The sequence below is a fragment of the Hippocampus zosterae genome, chromosome 7 (genome assembly GCF_025434085.1).
Source record: "Hippocampus zosterae strain Florida chromosome 7, ASM2543408v3, whole genome shotgun sequence".
Lineage (NCBI taxonomy): Eukaryota > Metazoa > Chordata > Actinopteri > Syngnathiformes > Syngnathidae > Hippocampus > Hippocampus zosterae.
Window position 1 is genome coordinate 2,157,777 of NC_067457.1, and position 15,503 is coordinate 2,173,279.

A 15,503-nucleotide genomic window follows, 5' to 3' on the forward strand; every position below is an offset into this window, starting at 1 on the left:
CTTCACTCATATCGGATGATATTAATCAGAACGCCATGTTTGGACTCGTCGGGGCGCACTGAACATTGCGTCAAGAAAACGTTTGACTTGACTCGCCCTTTAATCGTTGTCGGTTGACATGTCAAGCTACAGCCACGAAAAACAAATCCTGTCGTTTCAAGCGTTCCAGCTGGTGCACCACACCTCCTAATATAACTTTTGGGGCGTGGCCTCCCGTTTCACTTTCCCGTCGGTCAGTTACAAGTGACAGACCCGCCAGGCTCTCATGAACGCCAAGACTGCCGCAAAATCCGAAACATTTCACCATTAAAACGTGCCCGGGGGTATTTCGGGGAAGCCGAAAGCCGCAGACAGGCGGGCAGATCCTGAGCCAGAAGCGCCATGAACACAGATCACGCTCACAGCTGGAGACGTGGGAAGAAGAGGAAGGTCATAGGCAAGAAGGAATTGTCAGCTTCCACTTTGAGTGGAGAACGAAAGAAAAAAAAAAAATCAACCCACAGGAAACCGATGCCTAAAAACAACGGCGATGATTGTGGGAGGCAAAGGATGGTTTTTGAGGCTGGAAGGTGAGACGGGCAAAGCCGCGCTTTGGGCTCGCTGCCACCGAAGCTCTCAAGTGTCCGAAAAGATAAATCCCCACCATCGTCGTCATCATCATCATCCTCCATCGACTTTGAAGGCGGATGGTGTCGACAGCGCTTGTCCTTGCTCCAATAAGTTCAGCTGCAACCCCGTGTAGACTTGATAAGACTTCATCGAGCCTGCTGGGCAAATTTTAGTCCTCAAAAGGAGACACGGTTGACTTTTCAAAACGAGCAAAATGGGCTCAAAGTTCATTTGTGAAGCCGCAAGTAATTGGCACGCCTTGGAAGTGTCATGAAAACAAAGCCGGCATTCAACAAAACAAGCCAAACCAGTCCACACTTTCCTAATGCTTTTGCGCTCTTCCATTTTGGGTCACCTCCATTTCCCTCCTCATGAAATTTTTTTTTTGGTCCCTACTCCTTGTAACTACTTGTACTACTAATGGAGGTGCATCTGTATGCACGGGACAGCACCGGCGGCACGACGAGTTCAGTGACACCGCCGATGCCGCCGCCTGTTCAAGCAATAAGCGCTCAGCTATCAGAGGAGACGGGCGCCTGGCGGACGACGCGGTGGTGAGCCACTTTGCCGCTTGCTACCCCGGCGCGCGTGCGAGGCCGTGTGATGTTTCACAATCGAGTTTAGTCGTCCATGCGTAGCAAGCAGCTGGACCTGGCTGGTATTAGTATGCCCACGCTGTCCCCACAGCCACAGAGCCGACGTTCAAAAAGAAGCCCAGCCTGCTTTTTATTTGGCCAGCGTTTTAAGAGCCCGACATGGGGTGCGATACTCGTGCGAGTATTCACATTTGAGCACTCACGATACAGAGCACTGATACAATTAATCAAACAAAAAAAAATTGTGAACAAAGACTTTTCTTTCTAACGCAGATGATGATTCATCAATGTGTCATTCTGACGCGGTCAAAGCAGCACAAGGAATTAGGGGTTCATCCACGACCAATGTTGTTGATTTCGTTGCTTTTTTTAGCAAAGTCTGCTCTGTTTTCATTTTTTTTGTTTCCTCAGGCAACAAAAGGAAAAAAAAAACAACAAAAAAAAAACTTAATGGCATCTTTTTGTGCATATGGGGTGGAATTTCCCCGAACTCAAAACCCAAAACCACATCACATGTGCTAATGGAGAACACACAAGGAAGAGAAGCCACCACCCCAGTGCAGAAGCCCAAAGCCAACATGGCCGTCTGAGTTGTTCTGAGAAACTTTTCACATGAAAAGTTTTTCTGCTGTCATGGAAGAAATGGGCCAACATCCCAGCGCATGTCCAGGTAGGGCCAGAAAAAAAGTAGCTGGACGCTTCTTGAATGAACTTACAGGAAGACAGAAACGTGGATGGGTGGAAAGAAAAAACAAGGAAGCCGGGATGGAAGGAAAGGCGAGGGCGGATGGAAATTTGAACAGGGAAGAGAAATATTGCAAAAAAAAAAAAAGAAATTAGGAACTAACTCACGGTTCGTCACGTTTTCATCACTTGCTCAACTCACGGTTCTCTCGCCTCGATGAGTAAACCGACTCAGACGTGAGTTTTGGGCCTGTCATAAAGTTCATCTACGAAATGGGGGAGTACGACATGGGCAGAAGAATCCCGCGTTGAATTTGGGAACGCCCGGGAAAATGGGAAGACCGTAGCAGCTGTTGCGGCGAGGAGGCAGGTGAGCCAAAGGAATGTTGTCAGGAGGAGAGGAATCACTTCTGGTACCGCCGTACGGGTCGGCATGGACTTCTGGATGTCCAGGGGTGGTGAGCTCATGTCCTGCACTAACACTGGTCACTATTCATCGGGAGGCGGGTACCGATGAATAGCGTCATCATTCAAACCAAAATAAAGTGGACATTTCGGTTGTTATTTTATGCTGTGTGAATATAAGGAAAAGTCTCATTTTTGCAATAACGTAATGGTCTGGGGGGGAAATTCAATTGACGAAAACGTAGTACTCAGAGGCAAAAAAATAATAATAAAAAAAATTGAATTTGAGAAGATAATCAGCAGCCTCTGTGTGCATTACTAATTTTTCGTCCCACCCATTTTCGGTGATGTTTGCAGACGCGTGAACGACAGAAGTCATACGCTGTCACACCGAATGGGATGCCGCAGCGACTCAACTGATGAAGCAAACGCATGGGGAAAGGGTCAGAATTAAAGCTGGGAGCAATTATTAGCGATGCAAAGTTTTTTTTAAAGGTCCAAATAATAATAATAACAATAATCACAATATAAAAATTATTTCTGCAAGTAGCATTCGTACACCTGAGCAGATTTATGATGTCGAGCGAATCTCAAACGTACTGCGGCTGCAAAGTAACCCGCAGTGTGGTGATTTGTTATCCGCGTTTGCTCGCAGGAGGCTTGTTTTGTTCGGAACAAAAATTTCAATTTAGTGTCGAGGAGGCGGCGGTCGCTTTTTCCCCAGGAGGCGTGGCCTTTATAATGCTTTGCTGCAAGGCACAAAAAACAATCAACCCCAAAAGGAGCTGCAGGTCATTTTGAGTAACGGCCTGCTTCCAAAAAATGGCACCTTAGGCTATTTTGCCTCTTTCGAGGCTACGCAGAGGAAAAGATGTTGCAGAGATCGAAATGATGACATTTCATCCATATTTTTTCAACGATAAGTATAAAAAAAATGACAGATGGCCAATCAGATACACAAACAAAGTCGTTTCTGGAAAAGGCGCAACATCATAAAAAACGGGCAATGGAGGAATAGCAATACTGCTATCCTTTGTTCGGTCTACGCCATTACATAGTGCAGGTGATGGGATTTAAAAAGCTGGTACGTTAGCACGAGAACGTTACAATCTGTCAACGCCAACAGACTGTACAAAGCACACTTGGCTGTAAAATGCCCGCTGCGCCCCCCTTTTCCGACTCAACCCCCCCCAAGAGGTTTGCTTTTCCACTCAACTCTCCGGCACCTCGGTGACGAGCTCCACGATATATTTATCCCCCCCCTCCACACCCCAATATGAGCAAATTCCTGAATAACAGAAAATCGACTGTTATGTTCAGCGCTGACGAATGTTTCCTATATTTATAGTGCGGCCTTAAAATAGCTCAGCGGGTGACCCCTTCCACTCAGCTACGTGGAGCAGTTAGGAAGGGGTGGGCGGGGGGGGGGGGGGGGGTTCCCCCATCAAGAGTGAAACACTGCTCTTATTGTACGGCCCTGGAACATGACCTTCATGTGTACAGTCACGCTGTCAAACCCCTGGTATGCGAACGTGACATTGCACGACTTAGCTTGTCGCATGCTAAGCTACGCAATGGATAGCATCGCATAAACTAGCGTTACACGGCATAACGTCAAAAAACTGCATCACACATCCAAATGACAGTATGGCAGAGCATAGCAGAGCGATTGCATTTCCCACTTATGAATGTGGATGAGTCTTATTAAATGCGATTGCGCAAATGAATGGAAGCACACATCTGCGAATTCACACGAGATCGGCGTCATGATGTAGTCATGACACCGCGCCGCCATCACACGCAATCACTGGAACCAAAACGCTTAGTCAAGCTCGAGGCTGGACCACCAGACACCTCCCCACCCATCCGTTCCGACCCCCCGCGGCACTCAAACCAGACATAGCAACAAAATACTGGCGGCAAAATAAAGACGACTCGGGAGAGTCATTCTAAGTCTGAAATTCCCTCCCCAAATTTTTTTTTTAATAAAAGCTGAGATCACTCGAGACACACAAAGAATCATATGATGAAATGGTGGGAAAATCTATACAGTGAGCGAGAGTGAGGTAAGCCCTGAGGGGGCTGCCTGCTTATTGCAATAAGTGCAAGCAATAATAAGAAATAACGCAAGTTGACGCTTACTTGAAAAGCGTCCAGAAGCGTGTCCTGAATAAAGCGCACGCAGGCACACTCCAAGGTATGGGGGGGCGGGGAGCCCATTCATTCAAACTGGATTAAAAAAATGCTTTAAGTGTATTATTAACACATTTTTTTGTTGCGGGAAAAGAAGTAACATTTGTTTTGTATATTTTAAATCCCTTTTAATGTTTAAAATCCAAATCGTTCTTGAAATTTATTGATTGATTATAAGTAATATTTATTTTATTTATAAAATAAAATTTATAAATATATATAAATATAAAATATATATAAATATATATAAATACGTTTATATATATATATAATATTTATTTTTAAAAATTGCTAATTCTTCATTTGGTCATTTGGGTATTAACTGAACTTTTGGTAGGTAGATCTAGATTTTTTTTAATCAACAGAATTCTTTTTCTATCCCGTGCAAAAGCGTTTTAGCGGATCATTTTGCAGTTGCGTCTCCTTTCGCCCAAACTACAGATGAAAATACATGTGTGCATGATGGAGAAGATATGTAATAACATGGTGTGTGTGTGTGTGTGTGTGTGTGTGGCAGGGAGCAAAGTGGGGGGGTTGCCTTTGGGGGGGGGCTGCCCCTGCCCCCTCCCTTCCATCAGAGAGGAGCCAGAGGGAGAAGCGGCGAACGAGCGCGCTAGTCAGTGTTCAGAACACAGGCAGGCAGGAAGGAAGCATCGGCTTGGGCTCATCATATGCTTTCACACAATTCCATCACAGTGGATTGTCTCCTCTCAGCACAAATCCCTTGCGGGAATGGACACCCGTAGCGGGGCGAGAAGTTGCTCCACCCCGGCGCCCGCGTAACGGGGGCTGCCGGCAACACATGGTACGTTTCGCGCATCGCCTTCACCCATTCAAACGTGCTTGTTGACATTTGGGAGAGTTGCGTGCTGCTGCTGCAGCCGGGCGCCTTTCCAAGCCTTTCGCAGGCTTGACACGCACGCCCAAGTCAAATGCAGGGTGGAAAAGTTTTGCGGGCGCCCCGCTCGGGAGGCGGGCATAATGTCCTCCTTTCAGAGCGCACCGTCGATGCCTCGCCACAGCAAACTTGCATGTGTGCGCGCACGCTTGCAGCTGGAGCCCCGTCAAATGAACCCAAGAATACATTCGCAAGTCGCGTGATAAGTCGCTGTTTGTTTGGGGGCATTGGGGGGGATGGAGGGGGAAATTTTCATCCATTTCCATAAAGCTTCCTTAGTATAGAATTTTTTTTTCTTCCTCACGGATAAATGTCCCAATTTACGACACTTGGCTACAGACGGTGTGAACGAGGCACTTTAAGGCCATTTTCGCACTGAGTGGTGAAGGATTACGAGAATTGTACAAAGGCCGCAAATTTTGTGTGCGCGCGTGCACTTAGCAATTACAGCAAAGCGGCCGTTGCATTGAAAAACAATTGGAATTCAGTTTTTTTTCCCCTTCTTTGAAATTGCTGGTGGGCTGGTGGTCAGACAGCAGTGGGGGAAATAACTGCTTGTGCTCTTGCTTTCATATCAGCATGGGTCATCCGACGTGTTTATGGTGCCGTCTTTTTTTTTCTTTCTCTTCTCATGTGCTGATCGTTGATTACAGAGTCAAGTGATCAGAGCGCACGCCTGCTCTTTAAGAGATTGCGCGGCGGCAGACTCCTAATTATGATCACGGCTGCAAACACCAAGTGCGTGTGTGTTGTATTTCTCCACAAAGCGGAACAGCTGAGAAGATTGAAAATGCCCCCCTCCCCCCTCCGCACACATCCCCTCCCCCTCCCCATAAAGACATCTCACAATTTGTCAGCAAACCCACACGCAAAGCTTTGGCTTATTGTGATGTCTTGGTGGCCATTCTGTGCTGAGTATATATATATGAATTTTACGCAGTTAACAATAATAAAAGAACAACATGCGGTTGCGTGATCGCAAACTAACACGGCGACTTGTCAGACTTTCCTTTGCCTATCCATGTTCTAAAGTTAGATGTTGAGTTGCAGGCGCATAATAAGTTCGGCCTGATCAATTATTCATGGGAAGGAAAGTCTGCAATTATTTTGTATTCATTCTCGCTGAAACATGTTTTTTTTCCTTCCTTAGCTGCCGCAATTGTTTACGCTGATAAAGATCCCCGTTGGCCTTCTAGCGTCGGGCCTCACGCGAGATAAAAGGATGAATAAAAGATAAGCGGAAGCCGAGCACCGAACGGCCAAGCCACCTGACGCGCAAAAACATCGAAGAGTGGATAGGAAAAGTCTACACACCCCTTTTTTAAATGCTAAGAGGCTAACAGAAACAGTGGAGACGCCTAGGGGAAATTCTGGCAAGTACTGTATGTCAACAAGCTCAGATTTTGTTTTATTTTGAAATCACAAAAATAGAACGGGGGGGTGTATACCTTCCTCATCCACGGGACCTTTGCCCATCGTTACCAAATGTGGCCTTCCCTATGCGTAGATTAAACTTACGCAAAATGTTTACGGTAAATCCAATGACATCGCCATCTCAAGGCCCGGCATTAAGGCGTCTCATGTACATCGGGCTTTTTATGTTATGGGATCTCGGCGGCGGTGAGCAACAAATCCAATTGCCGATACCCCACCCCCGCCTCCTCCCATAGCCCCGGATTAATTTCACGCTCGGCTCGTCAGCTTTGCTCCCGCTTCATTTGACGCCTTAGTGGAAATTGATTTCCTTTGTTGACACACTTAAGACGCGCCATTTACACTCGTCATTCTGCTCTTTTTGTACGTCCCTCAAAAATCCGATCACGGCAACCCTTTTCATCCCTCTCGTCTCGCTTGTTTATGGTCAGCAAAACCACCCCTTCTTGTCGCCACTTCCTCCAATCAAAGGGTGGCTGCAAAGTCGCGTGACCGTGCTCGCCCGCTCAACTTTTACTTGTGGTGAATTTTAGTAAGAATTTTTGTTACCCAAAATTAAAAAAAACAAAAAAAAAATCAAAGTTCCTATCTGACCAGTTTCAGCTGCTCCTCAGGGCTCTTTTTCATCGATAAAAAAGCCTCTTTGCCAAGCTGGGGGGTGGGGGGGTTACTTGTTATTCCTCTGCCTGCGCGCCTGCGTTGATGTGGCAAGATGGCGAGCCACCTAAGCGAGGATGAGGCATCCTCTTATCGGTCCCACAGATAAGGGGGATGGGAGTGCACCTGTGAGGGGGGTGGAGGGAGGTTGATGAGTCACCTCCACAGCGTTTCTTATCGCCTGATGAATGAGCACAGGTGGAGCGGCACATCCTCCCTACATCACGTCTGCATAAGCGATTCAAACCCGCGTGTTCTTGGGTGTCGCGTTCACTTATCGCCATCATCTTGAATCATTAATTTTTTCCAAGTAGGAAAAAAAAAAGAAAATCATTTCTTTGGCCCATTCCTGACTCTTGATCATCGTGAGAAATGTGATTCTCCGATTAACACAATCCCGCATCCGACCCACATCGGCTTTGTTGGAATGGATGTCTGGCCAAAGCCCTCCCCCCCACCCCCCCTTTGGAATCATCCCACATTTCCTTATCGCTGCTTCCATATTGCGATTGCGTGCAGCAGGGGAGGGGGCGGTTGGAGTTCAGCACTAAAATAATGCGTGGCCTTGGGAGTTGTGCCGGCAATGGCCAAAAGGAGACCAAAATTGCCACTTTGAAACAAAATGGCAGACTACCTCTGCCTTTCGGGGGATGGCGTCTTGAGAATGTTTCCAGGGGTCTACTCATGATAGACATGTCTATCAAATTCCACAAGACTTGGTGAAAATGGCTTCAGGGGCTGACAATGAACAACATTGTGAGTTGCATTACTCAACTCAGAATGTGACCTTTGAACCAACATGGCAGACCTCCATAGTTTGTCGAGACTTTTTTTGTGGTCTACTCATGAGAAGACCATGCCGACTAGATGTCATGCTGCCGAGTAAAATTGGCTTCATTGGCCAACATTTTACATTTTGGGTTGCATTACCAAACCGAAAATGTGTGCTTTGCAGCAAAACGGCAGACTTCCTGTCTCATCGGGCGTAGCTTTTTTTTTTTTTTTTTTTTTTTTGCGCGTGTGTAGATCTAATGCAAGTCAGGGAAAATGACCAACCCTATCCTGTGTAGATATTACTGAGAGCCGTGATATTTTGAAACACCATCTGACTTTGACAGGCATCAACCGCAAGTGAGTCATTACCCGGTGTCAAATCTGCTACGCCGGCAGAAATGGCGCAACTTCCTGGTTCTGTCCCACTTGTTCTGTGGTTTCCACCGATGTGGCTTCCGTTAAGCTGCGTTTGCATCAATGAATTCCGCCTGTGAATGACACTCGTTTCGCTTCCCGTCAGGGAGCCATCGGCGGATGAGGTGGCGTCTTGTCACCATCCAATCATGGACGGTCGTCACCTAAACTCCTCCAAACTCTGGGCTCCCGCCGCGAGGCAGCAGTCGCGGACCGTGACCCACATGGACTACAAGTACACCCTGCTGGACTCGGGGGGTGACGACTATCGCAAGAGGCCGCTGCTCCTGCAGGTGGACCGGGCGCCCATGAACCTGTTCGCCGTGCTGCAGGTGAAGCCCGAGCTCCCTGGGAGGTGGAGCGCCCCCGGCTGCTTCGGCAAGGTCCGCCTATGCGGCGTCCTCCTCGGCGTGGCCGTCACGTTCGTCATCATGGCCTCGTACACACTGACGGGGGACAGGAAAGATCTCCTGCTCACGCCGTCGCCTTATCACCACTTGGTCAATCCCCCGGGACCCTTTGCCTTCAACCTGTCCTCCGTTAAGGACTACGCGCACCTTCAGCTGGTGGTCAAGTCCATCGTGTCCAAGGTGGAGTTCCACAGTGCCCGACAGCTACCGGAGCTCAAGGCTCTGGTTCGCAGTGAGCAACATGTGAGTAACCACCTCGAGTCAATCTGGGATTCATTGGCAGGGTTAAAAAAAAAATAAAACTTGCTGTTGGCTTTAATGTTGATGATTTCAATTCTACCGATTTGATTCAAATGCCGTGTACAAAAAAACTGAACTATAATCGAAAGTCACCCCAGGTCATGTATTTAAGGCTGCCGTCTCGAACACTCGGCGGCGTCTTCGGTTGGCCCGTTAATTCAAACGATAACGACTTCTGCCTCGGCTGTTTGCGACATAACTCATTTCTGGTCCGACACGCGAATGAAAAGGAGGGCGGCCCCCCCACGCGGGACGATCGATATCCCGCGTCCCAACGCATCTGGCCGTTAATTGCTTTTGGAGGAGCTGGCGTTCGGCTCCGTCAGGCTTTTGATCGTGAGGAGAGTGTGAGAGTTGCCTGTGCTGCGTTGAGGAATGCGCTGCAACACTTTTTGCATTATTAGCTTGCAAATATTGATTACACCGCGGTTGGCATTGAAATTGGTCAATACGTATGCAATGCGATACTTTTAGTTTCAGTTCAGGGCTGATAATTCTGTACACCTTGCTAAAGCTTTAATTTCTCGCCGTCGCGTGGCATCACAAAGAGGAGGGTGGGGCTAACTTTGTTAGCTTAGCCGGCCTGTTGGGGTTAGTTTGGGGTTTCCCGTGCACGGCTTCCATCAACCTCCCTGGAATACAAAGTGTCGGACCTCAGTTGGAGCCTCTTCCGACAGCCTTAAAAATTCATCTTAAAAACAACAAGACAACAGACGCAAAGATAACTAACGGCCTGATTCGGACAAATGTTTTCAAGCTGTGAAGAATTGATCTTTTTTTTCCCTCTTTCCAGATGTTTTCAGTCATCCCACGCCAATTCCTTCCAGGTTTCCGCAACCCCTGCTGGTACGAGGAGTATGCGGGCAACGTCACCTCAAACCCATACCGCGCCAACTTGTACGCGCACTACGCACGCCGCTTCCGCGCCGTTTTCCAGCACTTGAGAGACACTTTCCGAGAGCACTTGCGGAGCCGCGACGGTAAACTTTACCGCATCCGCTGCCTGCCGTATTTCTACATCATCGGACAGCCAAAGTGCGGCACCACGGATCTTTACGACCGCCTGCGGCTGCACCCCGACGTCAAGTTCTCCACCTTCAAAGAGCCACACTGGTGGACCCGCAAGAGGTTCGGTGAGTTCGCCAGATGCTTGTAAACGTTACGGCAGCCTAGATTTAAAGCCGAGATAATTAGTAGTGTGACGTGAGACAAATATATCGTCAACTTACAAAACATGGTCCCCAGCTGCTCGAGGAACTCGCGTCACATGACTTGACTCGAGCCTGGCTCAAGTCACCAATTTTAGTGCATGCTTGGTTAAAATGGCCGACAGGCTGCGCCAAACAATCTTGATTTGGGGGCGCACAATAATCGGACTCAAGACAAAGAGGTGCCGAAATTCACCGCTGACTCGGTCCCAGTTTTGATTGGGCGCCGTGAACTCAGGTAGCCGCTCAGCGGCCCGACGGAAGCTCGATACGCCGGCGTGACGCCGCGCTTCAAAACCTCGCGCTGACTTGATTACGGAGGCAGACGAGATAAATAACAGCGAGTTGAAAGAGGCACGAGCTCCCAGGCGGTGCAGTGATTATAATCTCTTAATGCCGCCTTTAAGAACAGCTGCCGCGCGAATCGCAGAACGATGACTCAATTGGCGTGCCGATTTTCCGCCACACAAGTGCGCGTCTATCCTTCTCTAATTTTTTTTTTTTTTTAATGCGTGCGTGCGCTTTTGAGCCGCTTCAAAGCAGAAAAAAAAACGTTTAAAATCATTTCACTTTGATATTGTTAATGTTGCAATATTCCAGAGCAGGGCCGAAATCGTATTTTTTTTCCCCCCCCCAAGCCTTTTGATTGCACCCTTGATGACGCTCAAGCTCACAAAAACCTTATGAAGGCATTGATCACTCGCAGCGCAATGCTGAGCTCCGATAGGAGGGAGAAAGATTTGTTGTCTGTATGACTCCTACTCATGTTTATTTTTATTAATTTTTTTTAGTCCTAGCAAAGTTCCCGTGACGCTACACTCATCCTTTAGTTGTCATGTTTTTTTTTTTGGGGCACCTGCGGGATTTTGGTCCTTCTACATTACTTTGAGTAATCTTATTGATTACCGCCAACGCGCAATGCACAAATCAGTGGGATGACAAATACCGTCGTTGGATGCAGAACTCTTAAACTGGTCACGTCATTAGAGGATAGCTGTGTGAAGTGAATTATAATACAGCGCTTATTAAAAAAAAAAACACCAAGAAGACAGAAGAGGAATGGGACATGATTGTTTTTGAGATTTGAGGTAACTAACTAGCTTCAACGCCTTCAGGAAGCCATCATACAGCCCTTTGACATAAAAAGATATCATACATGATATTCCCGGCCATGATATTCAGCAGTGGCACTGATGCCGCTCACCATATCCATCAGTATGAAAAAAAAAAAAATCCTGCATGATGATCAAAAACCAACGAGATGAAACAAAGATTGATGGAATGGGAGCTATGCGCTTCTTAGCGTCGCCCGCCGCCATCCCACCTTGCGAGTAACATTTGACACTTGGAATAATGATGCAGCTGGGGAGTATTTTCCCAGAGTGCCCCCCCCCCATCCCCCATCCCTCCCACCACCTTGCTAAGTAGAACGAGGCGCTGTACGGCGACACTCGGGGGGCCCCGCTCATTATCTGCGTATTGCGCGCCCACTCGAGAGTGCTCTGCTGTTTTACCTTGCGTACCGTCATTAGGGCACACTGGCTCAGATGGAACCACATTGGCACAAAAGCACCGTCAACTGAGAGAGCGCGAGCGTTAACATTTAGCCGTGTGAATGCACCCCCCCCCCCCGCCCCACTCTCTCCCTTTGCAGGGATCATCCGTCTGAGCGAGGGCTTCCATGAACGCTACCCGGTGGAGGACTACCTGGACTTGTTCGACCAGGCCGCTCACCTGATCCAAGGCAGCTTGGCGGCTAACAACAGTGAGACGCCGAGTCGGCCCGATGTCATCATTGGTAATATTGCGTCACACTTTCGTGGGAACGCCGGGGTCAAGTATTTGCCACGTTTGCCTCGTGTGCAATCATTTGCAGTTGCACAATACAACCTCCCTGAAGCAACTAATTAGCTTCTAACCAAGCAACTAATTAACCAAATAAGCAAAAACAGCCACCTAATTTAGCAACTCAGTGCTGGAATTTACTCTCCCCAAAAAAATTTACTTGCCGCTAACCACGCAACAAACTAACCAACCAATCGACCAAATAAGCTAATTAATATTGCATCTCGCTAAGCAGCTAACTCAACACGCCCATTGCTTAGCCTTATCCGAGCGCAAAAGAAATCACGTCGCAACGATTGAGCGCAGCTTAGCTGGCTCGTCCCGTTTTGTTTCTCAGTTTAAATAAATAATCCGTGGCGAGGCACCAAATCCCCCGATCAGTATTCACACGCCGTGCCTCAGGGTGTCTCCGGCCAGAGTGGCGCGCCTCTGGAAAGCCGGTTTGCCGCATCGCCGCCTTCAACCCCCTCCATGTACATGAGCCCGCCGTTGACTTTTGGATAAGCGGAATAAATTTGGATTTCAAGTTATATTTTTTGTCGCACATTTTTTTTCCTTAATGAAAGGGTTCCTTATCTATCAATTATGTTGAGCTCGAGTCCTAAATTTATCGTAGAACTCCAAACCTCCAGAGGGGGTGATAAGGCACATTTATGTGGTTGCAAGGGAGCTTTTACCATTTTTTTTTTCCATAAGCGCATTCGCCCTCCGAAAATTCACAGCTGTCCACTTTTGTGTTTGGCAGGCGAAGCCAGCGCCTCCACCATGTGGGACAACAACGCCTGGGTGTACTTCTACGACAACGCCACCACCACCGGCGGGAAGCCGCCCTTCCTCATCCAGGACTTTGTGCACGCCCTGCAGCCCGACGCTCGCTTCATCGTCATGCTCAGGGACCCGGTGGAAAGGTGCGCAACTAACAGTTGACAATTGTTTGCCCAAGGTAAAAGTCGATGTTTACAAATGTCGTATTGTGATTCAGGCTCTATTCAGACTACCTGTACTTTGGCATCGCCAACAAGTCAGCGGAGGATTTCCACGAGAAGGTGTCGGAGTCCCTGCAGCTGTTGGACGGCTGCCTGTCCGACTCCACGCTTCGCTCCTGCGTCTACAACACCAGTGTCCACAACGCCATGCCCGTGAGTCCCGCGCCACGCCACACCGCAGAGCTTGGCGCAGAGCGTTCTCAATTCAAGCCCCGCCCCTCGCGTCTGAACCCCCCCTTTGTCCCAGTGCCCCCAGAACAGACCGGCCCATTACGGGCTCGCCACGCTCCACCAATGGCCTAATTGCCAATCCGCTAATGCGACCTCATGCTTGCTGGAGCATGCAAAAATGCCTTCCAGCTGTCCTCCTCATCCTGTGAGAAAAGTTTGAGGTCCAAACGACGGCGCATTATATATTTTTAGACAAAAAGTCAATCTAATGTCATCAAATTTGAATAACAAAGAAAACGTCTTCATATTGAGAAAATGAAAAGAATATTTTGGGAGGAAAAAAAAGTTTATGGGTTGTTACACAGCACTTTTTTTTTTTGTTTGTGCAGGTGCGACTGCACGTGGGCCTCTACGTCGTCTACCTGCTGGACTGGTTGAGCATCTTCAGCCGTGAGCAGATCCTTGTGCTCAGGCTCGAAGACCACGCCTCCAACATGAAGCACACCATGCACACCGTTTTCCGCTTCCTTGGCCTGGGTAAGCGTGTGCGATCGATATACAACGCGGCACGTTAATCAGCCGGACAAGCGGCACGCGATGTTGCAACTGCGTTGCATTGATCGGAAAAGTGCAAAAACACGGGCTCAGTAATTATAAGCTCCTACAGCAGAAACCCGTAAGGGATGAAAATCTACTTTCGGTGGCTATTACTCCAAAAAATATTCAAAGTTGGGCCAGTACTCTATATTGAATACAGACAGAAAATATTATACAGTCGAACTTTGAGATACAGTCATACAGAGGTACAGTACACAGAACGGTCTCAGGTCCTCAATCAGCTGCAGTCAGTCGCTCTACACAGAGGATAAAGTATATATGCCAGGCCGTATTCGACTGATGCTATTTGGTGGCATATGTATTGCGTTTCGCATTCTTTGTTAGCTTTAAAGCTAAATGGACAGGCAGTATCCAAAGCAATGCAACTTAATTAAATAGACACATAGTAGCAATAAAAGTTTTTTTTTTTACAACTTCATTTAAACAGCTTTATTCTTTGACAATATTGATTTAAAAAAGTTTTACTCTTCAAAATATACAAATTGCTTCCCAAAAGGATGCCTCCCCCCACTCCCTAAACAACTTTATTCATGGATAATTTAGACATTCATTTTGAAATGTAAATTTTTACTAGCCTAAAAGCATTCAACTTTTATAAGATTATGACATTTTATCCAAAAAAAAATTTTTGACTTTTAGACTGCCCCCACCCCCCCCCATAAAATTAGTTCGGTTATGGCTCTATCAATGACCATGACGATTATGAAGTAGCTTGCGCAACAATACCCTCTAGTGGCAATTTTTTGGGCACTTTTAATTCATTTTGTACCTGAAAGGACTCTTTTGTATTTTGTGGGAACGCACTAACAGGGCCACTGAGTCAGCCGATAGAGTCGGAGCTGAACAGAAGCCCCGCTTCCAACAGCAGGAGGCCGGCCGACAAGGACCTGGGCCCCATGCTCCCCGCCACGCAACACGTTTTGCACCATTTCTATGCGCCTTTCAACCGCAAGCTGGCGCAAGTGTTGCACAACGACGCCTTTCTCTGGGACTCCAAACCCTGACCCTTGACACCCGACCCATACATTGAACCACCGCTATAAAACAAAATCCCCCAGGTAATTGACAACTGCCCAAAAACACTTGTAATTGCACGCAGAAGCCACAAGACGGCAGCAAAGCATTTGTTGTTGTTGTTTTTTTTAATGCAATCATCCAATCATTCGATTATCATTAATCGGCTGAAAAAAAAAGTACAAATCTGTCGGCCCAATTTAACTTGTAACACACATAACCCCGCCCCTCATTCTAGCTCAATAACAACTCATGTCATTCTCCTCCTCCTCTTCAAATGTCCATTT

At 47.5% G+C, this 15,503-nt stretch overlaps 2 protein-coding genes and 1 long non-coding RNA gene across 5 annotated transcripts in view; all 3 read left to right on the forward strand.

Annotated features, from left to right (window-relative positions):
• LOC127604074 (uncharacterized) overlaps positions 1-15,503 on the forward strand; it is a 140,516-nt gene that overhangs the window by 36,088 nt on the left and 88,925 nt on the right. The window lies entirely within an intron of this gene.
• Positions 1-15,503, forward strand: part of aldh18a1 (aldehyde dehydrogenase 18 family, member A1) — a 140,164-nt gene that overhangs the window by 35,083 nt on the left and 89,578 nt on the right. The gene's annotated exons all lie outside the window — the stretch shown is intronic.
• LOC127604036 (carbohydrate sulfotransferase 15-like) lies at positions 5,095-15,448 on the forward strand. The gene is made up of 8 exons (XM_052070847.1): positions 5,095-5,292; positions 8,771-9,317; positions 10,168-10,507; positions 12,237-12,380; positions 13,173-13,335; positions 13,410-13,566; positions 13,974-14,121; positions 15,013-15,448. Exons 2-8 carry the CDS (start codon positions 8,814-8,816, stop codon positions 15,204-15,206), a joined length of 1,650 nt encoding a protein of 549 aa, XP_051926807.1. The 5' UTR covers positions 5,095-5,292; positions 8,771-8,813; the 3' UTR covers positions 15,207-15,448.